The 12,144-nt window shown below is 41.2% G+C and overlaps 1 protein-coding gene across 1 annotated transcript in view; it reads right to left on the bottom strand.

The window, feature by feature from the left end:
• Window positions 1–12,144, bottom strand: part of PTPRJ (protein tyrosine phosphatase receptor type J) — a 183,192-nt gene that overhangs the window by 14,624 nt on the left and 156,424 nt on the right. Inside the window, exons 14-18 of the mRNA XM_055091375.1 lie at window positions 7,277–7,364; window positions 2,248–2,289; window positions 1,685–1,693; window positions 1,500–1,587; window positions 855–945 (exon numbers count right to left, since the gene is read on the bottom strand). Coding sequence (XP_054947350.1) covers window positions 855–945; window positions 1,500–1,587; window positions 1,685–1,693; window positions 2,248–2,289; window positions 7,277–7,364 — 318 coding nt within the window. The remainder of the gene's footprint in view (window positions 1–854; window positions 946–1,499; window positions 1,588–1,684; window positions 1,694–2,247; window positions 2,290–7,276; window positions 7,365–12,144) is intronic.

The raw sequence follows: 12,144 nt of genomic DNA, 5'->3' as shown, positions 1-12,144 counted from the left end.
TTTATTTATTAGCGGCCATGGCTCACGGGCCCAGCCGCTCCGCGGCATGTGGGATCCTCCCGGACCGGGGCACGAACCCATGTCCCCTGCATCGGCAGGCGGACTCGCAACCACTGCGCCACCAGGGAAGCCCCCCGACAGCCTAGTTTTAAAAGCGTTTCTCTCAGAACACGCATGAGTCAATGTCTGCTGTCAATACAAGTTCTGGAGGGGCGGCGAGGAATGAAGAGAAAGAAGGGAGGAGCTAGAAAATCCTGAATCTAAACAGAAGTTAACATTTCAGGCCAGGAAAGAAAAACACAACTTCAAGTAAAACAGACAATTTAAAAAAAAAAAAAAAAGATAGGAATGAACCCAAATGTAATTCATATTTAGCCATGGAATGTACGCAGCCAACCAGAGACGTGTCTGGACAAACAGAAAGCGTTACTCCCTGCCTGCCCTCCTCCTGCTCCCTTTCATTCCAGAACTATACTAACTGAAATAAAAGAGCTGTGGGAATAAAGGGGTTCAAAGCACAGACTCTGGCCTTTTCCCTGAATGAAACTGACAGACCCGGTCCAAGTCTGGTCCCGCCATGACTATCTGTGTGACTCTGGACAAATCACCTAGCAACTCTGTGCCTCATTTTCCTCATCTGCTAAGCGACTATTCTACTACCTATTTCATAAGGCTATTGTGAGGACTGAATTCAATGGCATATATGCCTAAACACCATGCTTAGCACACAGAAGGTGACTAAGGAATGGCTATGGAAGTGGTTAGTTCGTATCTGGATTCTTCTCCCCTCTACTGTTAGAGATGTGATGCCAGTGATGGAAAAAAGGGAAAGTAATGTGGAAAAAACAACTTACAGGGTAGAACATTATTATAGCGATTTTTTCCTCTATTCTCAGCCAGTTCAGCTGCGTACTTAGGTAGACTAATTCCAACAAGCTTCAGATCCTAAAAACAGAACATATGAGTTGTTCATTTACTCAGTGTTCAAATGTTAGTTATACTACTCAGAGAGTATGACAGAACAAAGTGGGAATGCAGAGATGTTATGGGTAACATTGCGTCCCTCAAATAGATATGCAGAAGTTCTAACCCACGGTACCTGTGAATGAAATCTGAGTTGAAAATACAGCTTTTGCAGATGTACTCAAGATAAGATGAGGTCATACTGCAGTAGGGCAGGGCCCTTAATGCAATATCACTGGTGTCTTTATAAGAGGAGAAAAGACACTGAGATACAGACACACAAGGGAGACGTGAAAATGGAGGTTATATGGCCACAAGTCAAGAATGCTTGGGGCTTCCAGAAGCTGGATGAAGCAAGGAGGGATCCTCCCCAAGAGGTTTCAGAGGGGCCCCCAGGGGACATGCAAGAGCTTCTCTCTCCCCTCAAAGAGGGCTGCCTCTCACCCAAAGCTTCACCATAAAACGGAAACAGGCAGTTTTCCAACTTTCAGGAAAAACGTAGAGCAATTAAAAACACAACACTTATAGCCACATACTTCATATTCTTCCGCAAATCCACAGTTGGAGTCAGCTTGCTGTTTCTTAAAGTAGGCCTCAAAATTCTCCACTTTGATTAACTTGGATCTAGGAAAACAAAACAGGATTTTTTGCATTCAACCAAGTTCACACTCAAAATAGAAAAATACAAGTTATTTTTTTTTTAAGTGGAGGGTTTACTCACTTTTTAGGTCTTCATCATAGAAAAGGAAAGAAAAAAAATAAGCAGTTAGAAAAAAATGATTCAACCATGACTCTGGAGATGATAGTAAACATCTTCCCAAAGAAAACCTATAGTACAATAGGCGGGCAGGCGGGAGGTGGCAGGTGGTGGCACTATAATGTTATTTACAAAACAATGAAATATGAATCAGGAAATATGACTTCTAGACCCTGTTATATAACTGATTGGTTTTGTGACTTTGAGCAAGTTCTCTCCTCCTAGATCTTCATAACCTTTTTTTAATCACAAAATATATATTTGTTGGTAGACTATATGGCAAAAGTATGATTCCCCTTGCCCTTGTACAACACGGCAAGGAAGCTAGCTTCAGGAGTCTAGGAAACATAGGTTCCTTGCAGAATAACAAGGCTAATAAGAACTTCTGGATGATTAGGTCCAAACCTGTCAATCAGGAAAAATGGAAGCAGTTTCCATCAAAAAAAAAAACAAAATAAACCCTCAAAATAGGCACTGAACAGATTGAGGAATTAAATGTATTAAGGTGCATAACTCTACAGACTTACTTAATTTGAGAAAAGGACACGTCATTGTTCTTGGCATCTTTCCTGTTTTGAAAGAAAAAAAAAAAAGACCCATTAGATCAAAACAGCTTAACTCTGTGCTTTGTCCCCTTTGTGTATCTACAAAATGCCTTTTCGCTGAGCATTAGTTCATACACAACATTACATCCTGCTCACGAATACTAGGCTTAACGGTCTAAGCGGCAAATGCTGAGTATAAGCCTGTGAAGTTACTCTCTTTTATACCATCTAAAAGTATTGAAGAATCTTACTCAAGCAATGTGTAGGAATTCCTCTGGGTAAATACATATCAGCAGCACCACCCTAGCGTAAAGCCACACTCGTTATTTAGTGCTCTGGTTTTTGTTCTCTTGGTTTGTTATTCATTTGGCTTTGGTTTTGGTTTTGGCTTTGAGAAAGCCTTTCTGATAAAGTTAACGTAATAAACCAGAAAACACACCCAGTGTCGGCAAGGTGGTCGGGCACTTGGCACTCTCCTGTACTGCTGGCTAAACCCCATGCTGGCGTTAAAAGAAAAAAAACGTTCTGGAAGGCAATTTCACAGCACGTATCAAAATTGATAACATGCATACCCACTGACCCAGCTTAGAATTTAGCCTAAGGGAGTAATCATGAATGTGCCCAGATTTACACACAAGGATAAGCAACTGTGGCAAACAAACAAACAAAATACCTGAAAACATCAGGAAATTGGTTGAATAATTTCCATACAGCTGAATACTCAATAGCCACTTAAAATGAAGAAGATCTGAAGCCGTCCACAATGTCTTGTGAACAAAGCAGGCCAGAAAATATGTATAACATGATTCTGTTTGTGGGGATGTGTGTGTGTATTTGTGTGAGTTTTGTAATCACATCGTTGTTAAGAGTAGTTTTGTATGGGTGTGATTATGGATTATTTCTTTTCTTTGCCCTTCTTTTCTGTTTTTTGTTGTTTTTTTATTTTTTGCCGTAAATATGTAAAATTTTTCTTTAAATAAGAAACAATAGGGGCTTCCCTGGTGGCGCAGTGGTTGCGCGTCCGCCTGCCGATGCAGGGGAACCGGGTTCGCGCCCCAGTATGGGAGGATCCCACATGCCGCGGAGCGGCTGGGCCCATGAGCCATGGCCGCTGAGCCTGCGCGTCCGGAGCCTGTGCTCCGCAGCGGGAGAGGCCACAACAGAGGGAGGCCCGCATACCACAAAAAAAAAAAAAAAAAAGAAAAGGAACAATAAAGCTGTTTTTGACCCCTCCCTCAAAACAAAAATCAGAATCTAATGCAAAAAGATGTAATACGGGCACTGCCTGTCAACCCACGAGAGCAAGGTGGTGGCAGAAGACCTGGCATAGGATGCATTAGAAACCCTGGGCCAGGATGAAATCCCCTGGCTGGCAGCACCCGATAACAGTGAATAAATCCCAGCTGATACACAGGCTTCACACCCTGCATGGTCAGGCAGGGGGGTGTGCAATGAAAAGCAAAGACCAGGTTCAAGTCCATTTCCACACTTCCTACACTCAGCTTCTGCATCCTTGCAATGGGGCTTGGGAGACCTGCCTCATAGAGCCTCATGCATGAGAGAATTCATGGAAAGCACAAGTCCAGGCACACAGTAAGTGCTCCAGACAGAGTTGCTATTTTTACTATTTAACTACCCCAAAGAGTAACTGTACAGATAAAATAATAATAGCATAAGAGGTATAAGATACTGTCAAAGCACTTTTTAAAATTTAATGTCCCTCAGCGTCACGAGTTAGGCACTGTTATCATCCCCGTATCATAGATTATCCAAGACATTAAAGCCAAGCTCCCTAACCGCCAGTCAGAGACAGAACGTGTGTTCAAACTTAGGTGACTCTAAAACGCCATCTCTTAACACTCTGGTTTGTGAACTAGAACGCCTGTTTGAAAGCAGCCCCCTCTGTTGCAGTGTTTACCATGACCTAATGCTTTAAAACCCTCCAGCTCACAGGGACTTCCCTGGTGGTCCAGTGGTTAAGACTCTGACCTCCCAATGCAGGGGGCCTGGGTTCGATCCCCGGTCAGGAAACTAGATCCCACATGCATGCCGCAACTAAGGTGCCCTGAAGCCGCAACTAAGCCACAACTAGGACCTGGTGCAACCAGATAAATAAATATATTTAAAAAATAATAAATGCTTAAAAAAATTTTTTTAATAAATAAATAAAGAAAACCCTCCAGCTCAGAGACTGAGATGAAATAAGACGGGCCAGACGGTGAAGACTCTGGATGATGGGGATCTGGGGGCTCACTATACTATCCCTTCCACCTGTGTGACTGTCTGGTTACCCACAATACAAAGCTCCCTTTAAAAGTAGGATATCGTGGGCTTCCCTGGTGGCGCAGTGGTTGAGAGTCCGCCTGCCGATGCAGGGGACACGGGTTCGTGCCCCAGTCCGGGAAGATCCCACATGCCGCGGAGCGGCTAGGCCCGTGAGCCATGGCCGCTGAGCCTGTGCGTCCGGAGCCTGTGCCCAGCAATGGGAGAGTCCACAACAGTGAGAGGCCCGTGTACCACAAAAAAAAAAAAAAAAAAAGTAGGATATTATTGTTAACATAAGCAATAGTCACCTTTTCTTTCTCCAGAAGAGGAAGCCTCCTACGGCCACAATAACCAAGGCACCAAAGATACATCCAAACACTGCTCCACAGATGACACCTGGGAAAAGTCCAAATGGGAGGCACTTTAAGAGGTGTTCACAGACAACTAGAGATCACACTAAAGTGAAGTCAGTCAGAAAGAGGAAGACATGCCATATGATATCACTTTTATGAGGAATCGAAAATATGACAAAAATGAACCTATCTACGAAACAGAAACAGACTCACAGACACAGAGAACAGACTTGTGGTTGCCAACGGGGAGGGAGGGTGGGGGAGGGAAGGACTGGGAGTTTGGGATTAGTAGATGAAAACTATTACATATAGGATGGATAAACAACAAGGTCCTACTGTAGAGCACAGGGAACTATATTCAATATCCTGTGATTAAAAAAAAAAATCCTGTGATAAACCATAATGGAAAAGAATATGAAAAAGAATATATATGTGTATAACTGAATCACTTTGCTGTGCACCAGAAACTAACACAACATTGTAAATCAACTGTATTTCAATAAAATTTTTTTGAATTTTATTTATTTTTTTATACAGCAGGTTCTTATTAGTCATCAATTTTATACACATCAGTGTATACATGTCAATCCCAATCGCCCAATTCATCACACCACCACCACCACCACCACCACCCCCACCGCCGCTTTCCCTGCTTGGTGTCCATACGTTCGTTCTCTACATCTGTTTCTCATTTTCTGCCCTGCAAACCGGTTCACCTGTACCATTTTTCTAGGTTCCTTATATATGCGTTAATATACGATATTTGTTTTTCTCTTTTTGACTTACTTTACTCTGTATGACAGTCTCTAGATCCATCGACGTCTCAACAAATGACCCAATATCGTTCCTTTTTATGGCTGAGTAAGGTTCGCGCCCCAGTATGGGAGGATCCCACATGCCGCGGAGCGGCTGGGCCCATGAGCCATGGCCGCTGAGCCTGCGCGTCCGGAGCCTGTGCTCCGCAGCGGGAGAGGCCACAACAGAGGGAGGCCCGCATACCACAAAAAAAAAAAAAAAAAAGAAAAGGAACAATAAAGCTGTTTTTGACCCCTCCCTCAAAACAAAAATCAGAATCTAATGCAAAAAGATGTAATACGGGCACTGCCTGTCAACCCACGAGAGCAAGGTGGTGGCAGAAGACCTGGCATAGGATGCATTAGAAACCCTGGGCCAGGATGAAATCCCCTGGCTGGCAGCACCCGATAACAGTGAATAAATCCCAGCTGATACACAGGCTTCACACCCTGCATGGTCAGGCAGGGGGGTGTGCAATGAAAAGCAAAGACCAGGTTCAAGTCCATTTCCACACTTCCTACACTCAGCTTCTGCATCCTTGCAATGGGGCTTGGGAGACCTGCCTCATAGAGCCTCATGCATGAGAGAATTCATGGAAAGCACAAGTCCAGGCACACAGTAAGTGCTCCAGACAGAGTTGCTATTTTTACTATTTAACTACCCCAAAGAGTAACTGTACAGATAAAATAATAATAGCATAAGAGGTATAAGATACTGTCAAAGCACTTTTTAAAATTTAATGTCCCTCAGCGTCACGAGTTAGGCACTGTTATCATCCCCGTATCATAGATTATCCAAGACATTAAAGCCAAGCTCCCTAACCGCCAGTCAGAGACAGAACGTGTGTTCAAACTTAGGTGACTCTAAAACGCCATCTCTTAACACTCTGGTTTGTGAACTAGAACGCCTGTTTGAAAGCAGCCCCCTCTGTTGCAGTGTTTACCATGACCTAATGCTTTAAAACCCTCCAGCTCACAGGGACTTCCCTGGTGGTCCAGTGGTTAAGACTCTGACCTCCCAATGCAGGGGGCCTGGGTTCGATCCCCGGTCAGGAAACTAGATCCCACATGCATGCCGCAACTAAGGTGCCCTGAAGCCGCAACTAAGCCACAACTAGGACCTGGTGCAACCAGATAAATAAATATATTTAAAAAATAATAAATGCTTAAAAAAATTTTTTTAATAAATAAATAAAGAAAACCCTCCAGCTCAGAGACTGAGATGAAATAAGACGGGCCAGACGGTGAAGACTCTGGATGATGGGGATCTGGGGGCTCACTATACTATCCCTTCCACCTGTGTGACTGTCTGGTTACCCACAATACAAAGCTCCCTTTAAAAGTAGGATATCGTGGGCTTCCCTGGTGGCGCAGTGGTTGAGAGTCCGCCTGCCGATGCAGGGGACACGGGTTCGTGCCCCAGTCCGGGAAGATCCCACATGCCGCGGAGCGGCTAGGCCCGTGAGCCATGGCCGCTGAGCCTGTGCGTCCGGAGCCTGTGCCCAGCAATGGGAGAGTCCACAACAGTGAGAGGCCCGTGTACCACAAAAAAAAAAAAAAAAAAAGTAGGATATTATTGTTAACATAAGCAATAGTCACCTTTTCTTTCTCCAGAAGAGGAAGCCTCCTACGGCCACAATAACCAAGGCACCAAAGATACATCCAAACACTGCTCCACAGATGACACCTGGGAAAAGTCCAAATGGGAGGCACTTTAAGAGGTGTTCACAGACAACTAGAGATCACACTAAAGTGAAGTCAGTCAGAAAGAGGAAGACATGCCATATGATATCACTTTTATGAGGAATCGAAAATATGACAAAAATTGTAAATCAACTGTATTTCAATAAAATTTTTTTGAATTTTATTTATTTTTTTATACAGCAGGTTCTTATTAGTCATCAATTTTATACACATCAGTGTATACATGTCAATCCCAATCGCCCAATTCATCACACCACCACCACCACCACCACCACCCCCACCGCCGCTTTCCCTGCTTGGTGTCCATACGTTCGTTCTCTACATCTGTTTCTCATTTTCTGCCCTGCAAACCGGTTCACCTGTACCATTTTTCTAGGTTCCTTATATATGCGTTAATATACGATATTTGTTTTTCTCTTTTTGACTTACTTTACTCTGTATGACAGTCTCTAGATCCATCGACGTCTCAACAAATGACCCAATATCGTTCCTTTTTATGGCTGAGTAATATTCCATTGTATATATGTACCACATCTTCTTTATTCATTTGTCTGTCGATGGACACCTAGGTTGCTTCCATGACCTGGCTATTGTAAATAGTGCTGCAATGAACATTGGGGTGCATGTGTCTTTCTGAATCATGGTTTTCTCTGAGTATATGCCCAGTAGTGGGATTGCTGGGTCAAATAGTAATTCTATTTTTAGTTTTTAAAGGAACCTCCATACTGTTCTCCATAGTGGCTGTATCAATTTACATTCCCACCAGCAGTGCAAGAGGGTTCCCTTTTCTCCACACCCTCTCCAGCATTTATTGTTTCTAGAGTTTTTGATGATGGCCAATCTGACCGGTGTGAGATGATATCTCATTGTCGTTTTGATTTGCATTTCTCTAATGATTAATGATGTTGAGCATTCTTTCATGTGTTTGTTGGCGATCCGTATATCTTCTTTGGAGAAATGTCCATTTAGTTCTGCCCATTTTTGGATTGGGTTGTTTGTTTTTTTGTTATTGAGCTGCATGAGCTGCTTGTAAATTTTGGAGATTAATCCCTTGTCAGGTGCTTCCTTTGCAACTATTTTCTCCCATTCTGAGGGTTGTCTTTTGGTCTTGTTTATGGTATCCTTTGCTGTGCAAAAGCTTTTAAGTTTCATTAAGTCCCATTTGTTTATTTTTCTTTTTATTTCCATTTCTCTATGAGGTGGGTCAAAAAGGATCTTGCTGTGTTGTATGTCATAGAGTGTTCTGCCTATTTTTTCCTCTAAGAGTTTGATAGTGTGTGGCCTTACATTTAGGTCTTTAATCCATTTTGAGTTTATTTTTGTGTATGGTGTTAGGGAGTGTTCTAATTTCATTCTTTTACATGTAGCTGTCCAGTTTTCCCAGCACCACTTATTGAAGAGACTGTCTTTTCTCCATTGTATATCCTTGCCTCCTTTGTCATAGATTAGCTGACCATAAGTGCGTGGGTTTAACTCTGGGCTTTCTATCTTGTTCCATTGATTTATGTTTCTGTTTTTGTGCCAGTACCATTTGTCTTGATTACCATAGCTCTACAGTATAGTCTGAAGTCAGGGAGTCTGATTCCTCCAGCTCCGTTTTTTTCCCTCAAGACTGCTTTGGCTATTCGGGGTCTTTTGTGTCTCCATACAAATTTTAAATTTTTGCTCTGGTTCTGTAAAAAAATGCCATTGGTAATTTGATAGGGATTGCATTGAATCTGTAGATTGCTTCGGGTAGTATAGTACAGTCATTTTCACAATATTGATTCTTCCAATCCAAGAACATGGTATATCTCTCCATCTGTTGGTATCATCTTTAATTTCTTTCATCAGTGTCTTATAATTTCCCGCATACAGGTCTTTTGTCTCCCTAGGTAGGTTTATTCCTAGGTATTTTATTCTTTTTGTTGCAATGGTAAGTGGGAGTGTTTTCTTAATTTCACTTTCAGATTTTTCATCATTAGTGTACAGGAATGCAAGAGATTTCTGTGCATTAATTTTGTATCCTGCTACTTTACCAAATTCATTGATTAGCTCTAGTAGTTTTCTGGTAGCATCTTTAGGATTCTCTATGTATAGTATCATGTCATCGGCAAATAGTGACAGCTTTACTTCTTCTTTTCCTATTTGGATTCCTTTTATTTCTTTTTCCTCTCTGATTGCTGTGGCTAAAACTTCCAAAACTATGTTGAATAAGAGTGGTGACAGTGGGCAACCTTCTCTTGTTCCTGATCTTAGTGGAAATGGTTTCAGTTTTTCACCATTGAGAACAATGCTGGCTGTGGGTTTGTCATATATGGCCTTTATTATGTTGAGGAAAGTTCCCTCTATGCCTACTTTCTGCAGGGTTTTTATCATAAATGGGTGTTGAATTTTGTCAAAAGCTTTCTCTGCATCTATTGAGATGATCATATGGTTTTTCTCCTTCAGTTTGTTGATATGGTGTATCACGTTGATTGATTTGCATATATTGAAGAATCCTTGCATTCCTGGAATAAACCCCACTTGATCATGGTGTATGATCCTTTTAATGTGCTGTTGGATTCTGTTTGCTAGTATTTTGTTGAGGATTTTTGCATCTATGTTCATCAGTGATATTGGCCTGTAGTTTTCTATCTTTGTGATGTCTTTGTCTGGTTTTGGTATCAGGGTGATGGTGGCCTCATAGAATGAGTTTGGGAGTGTTCCTCCCTCTGCTATCTTTTGGAAGAGTTTGAGAAGGATAGATGTTAACTCTTCTCTAAATGTTTGATAGAATTCGCCTGTGAAGCCATCTGGTCCTGGGCTTTTGTTTGTTGGAAGATTTTTAATCACAGTTTCAATTTCAGTGCTTGTGATTGGTCTGTTCATATTTTCTATTTCTTCCTGGTTCAGTCTCGGCAGCTTGTGCATTTCTAAGAATTTGTCCATTTCTTCCAGGTTGTCCATTTTATTGGCATACAGTTGCTTGTAGTAATCTCTAATAATCTTTTGTATTTCTGCAGTGTCAGTTGTTACATCTCCTTTTTCATTTCTAATTCTATTGATTTGAGTCTTCTCCCTTTTATTCTTGATGAGTCTGGCTAATGGTTTATCAATTTTATTTATCTTCTCAAAGAACCAGCTTTTAGTTTTATTGATCTTTGCTATTGTTTCCTTCATTTCTTTTTCATTTATTTCTGATCTGATCTTTATGATTTCTTTCCTTCTGCTAAATTTGGGGTTCTTTTGTTCTTCTTTCTCTAATTGCTTTAGGTGCAAAGTTAGGTTGTTTATACGAGATGTTTCCTGTTTCTTAAGGTAGGATTGTATTGCTATAAACTTCCCTCTTAGAACTGCTTTTGCTGCATCCCATAGGTTTTGGGTCGTCGTGTCTCCATTGTCATTTGTTTCTAAGTATTTTTTGATTTCCTCTTTGATTTCTTCAGTGATCACTTCGTTATTAAGTAGTGTATTGTTTAGCCTCCAGCCTCCATGTGTTTGTGTTTTTTACATTTTTCTCCCTGTAATTCATTTCTAATCTCATAGCGTTGTGGTCAGAAAAGATGCTTGATATGATTTCAATTTTCTTAAATTTACTGAGGCTTAATTTGTGACCCAAGATTTGATCTATCCTAGAGAATATTCCGTGCGCACTTGAGAAGAAAATGGAATCTGCTGTTTTTGGATAGAATGTCCTATAAATATCAATTAAATCTATCTGGTCTATTGTGTCATTTAAAGCTTCTGTTTCCTTATTTATTTTCATTTTGGATAATGTGTCCATTGGTGTAAGTGAGGTGTTAAAGTCCCCCACTATTATGGTGTTACTGTCGATTTCCTCTTTTATAGCTGTTAGCAGTTGCCTTATGTATTGAGGTGCTCCTGTGTTGGGTGCATATATATTTATAATTGTTATATCTTCTTCTTGGATTGATCCCTTGATCATTATGTAGTGTCCTTCCTTGTCTCTTGTAACATTCTTTATTTTAAAGTCTATTTTACCTGATATGAGTATTGCTGCTCCAGCTTTCTTTTGATTTCCATTTGCATGGAATATCTTTTTCCATCCCTTCACTTTCAGTCTGAATGTGTCCCTAGGTCTGAAGTGGGTCTCTTGTAGACAGCATATATATGGGTCTTGTTTTTGTATCCATTCAGCAAGCCTGTGTCTTTTGGTTGGAGCATTTAACCCATTCACATTTAAGGTAATTATCAATATGAATGTTCCTATGACCATTTCTTAATTGTTTTGGGTTTGTTTTGGTAGGTCCTTTTCTTCTCTTGTGTTTCTCACTTAGCGAAGTTCCTTTAGCACCTGTTGTAGAGCTGGTCTTGTGGTGCTGAATTCTCTTAGCTTTTGCTTGTCTGTAAAGCTTTTGATTTCTCCATTGAATCTGAATGAGATCCTTACCGGGTAAAGTAATCTTGGTTGTACGTTCTTCCCTTTCATCACTTTAAGTATATCATGGCACTCCCTTCTGGCTTGTAGAGTTTCTGCTGAAAAATCAGCTGTTAACCTTATGGGAGTTCCCTTGTATGCTAGTTGTCATTTTTCCCTTGCTACTTTCAATAATTTTTCTTTGTCTTTAATTTCTGCCAATTTGATTACTATGTGTCTCAGCGTGTTTCTCCTTGGGTTTATCCTGTATGGGACTCTCTGCGCTTCCTGGACTTGGGTGGCTATTTCCTTTCCCGTGTTAGGGAAGTTTTCGACTATAATCTCTTCAAATATTTTCTCTAGTCCTTTCTCTCTCTCTTCTCCTTCTGGGACCCCTATAATGCGAATGTTGTTGCGTTTAATG

The sequence above is a fragment of the Physeter macrocephalus genome, chromosome 16, assembly GCF_002837175.3.
Source record: "Physeter macrocephalus isolate SW-GA chromosome 16, ASM283717v5, whole genome shotgun sequence".
Lineage (NCBI taxonomy): Eukaryota > Metazoa > Chordata > Mammalia > Artiodactyla > Physeteridae > Physeter > Physeter macrocephalus.
Note: the sequence above shows the minus strand (reverse complement) of the source record. Positions and strands in the feature narration are given on the sequence as shown.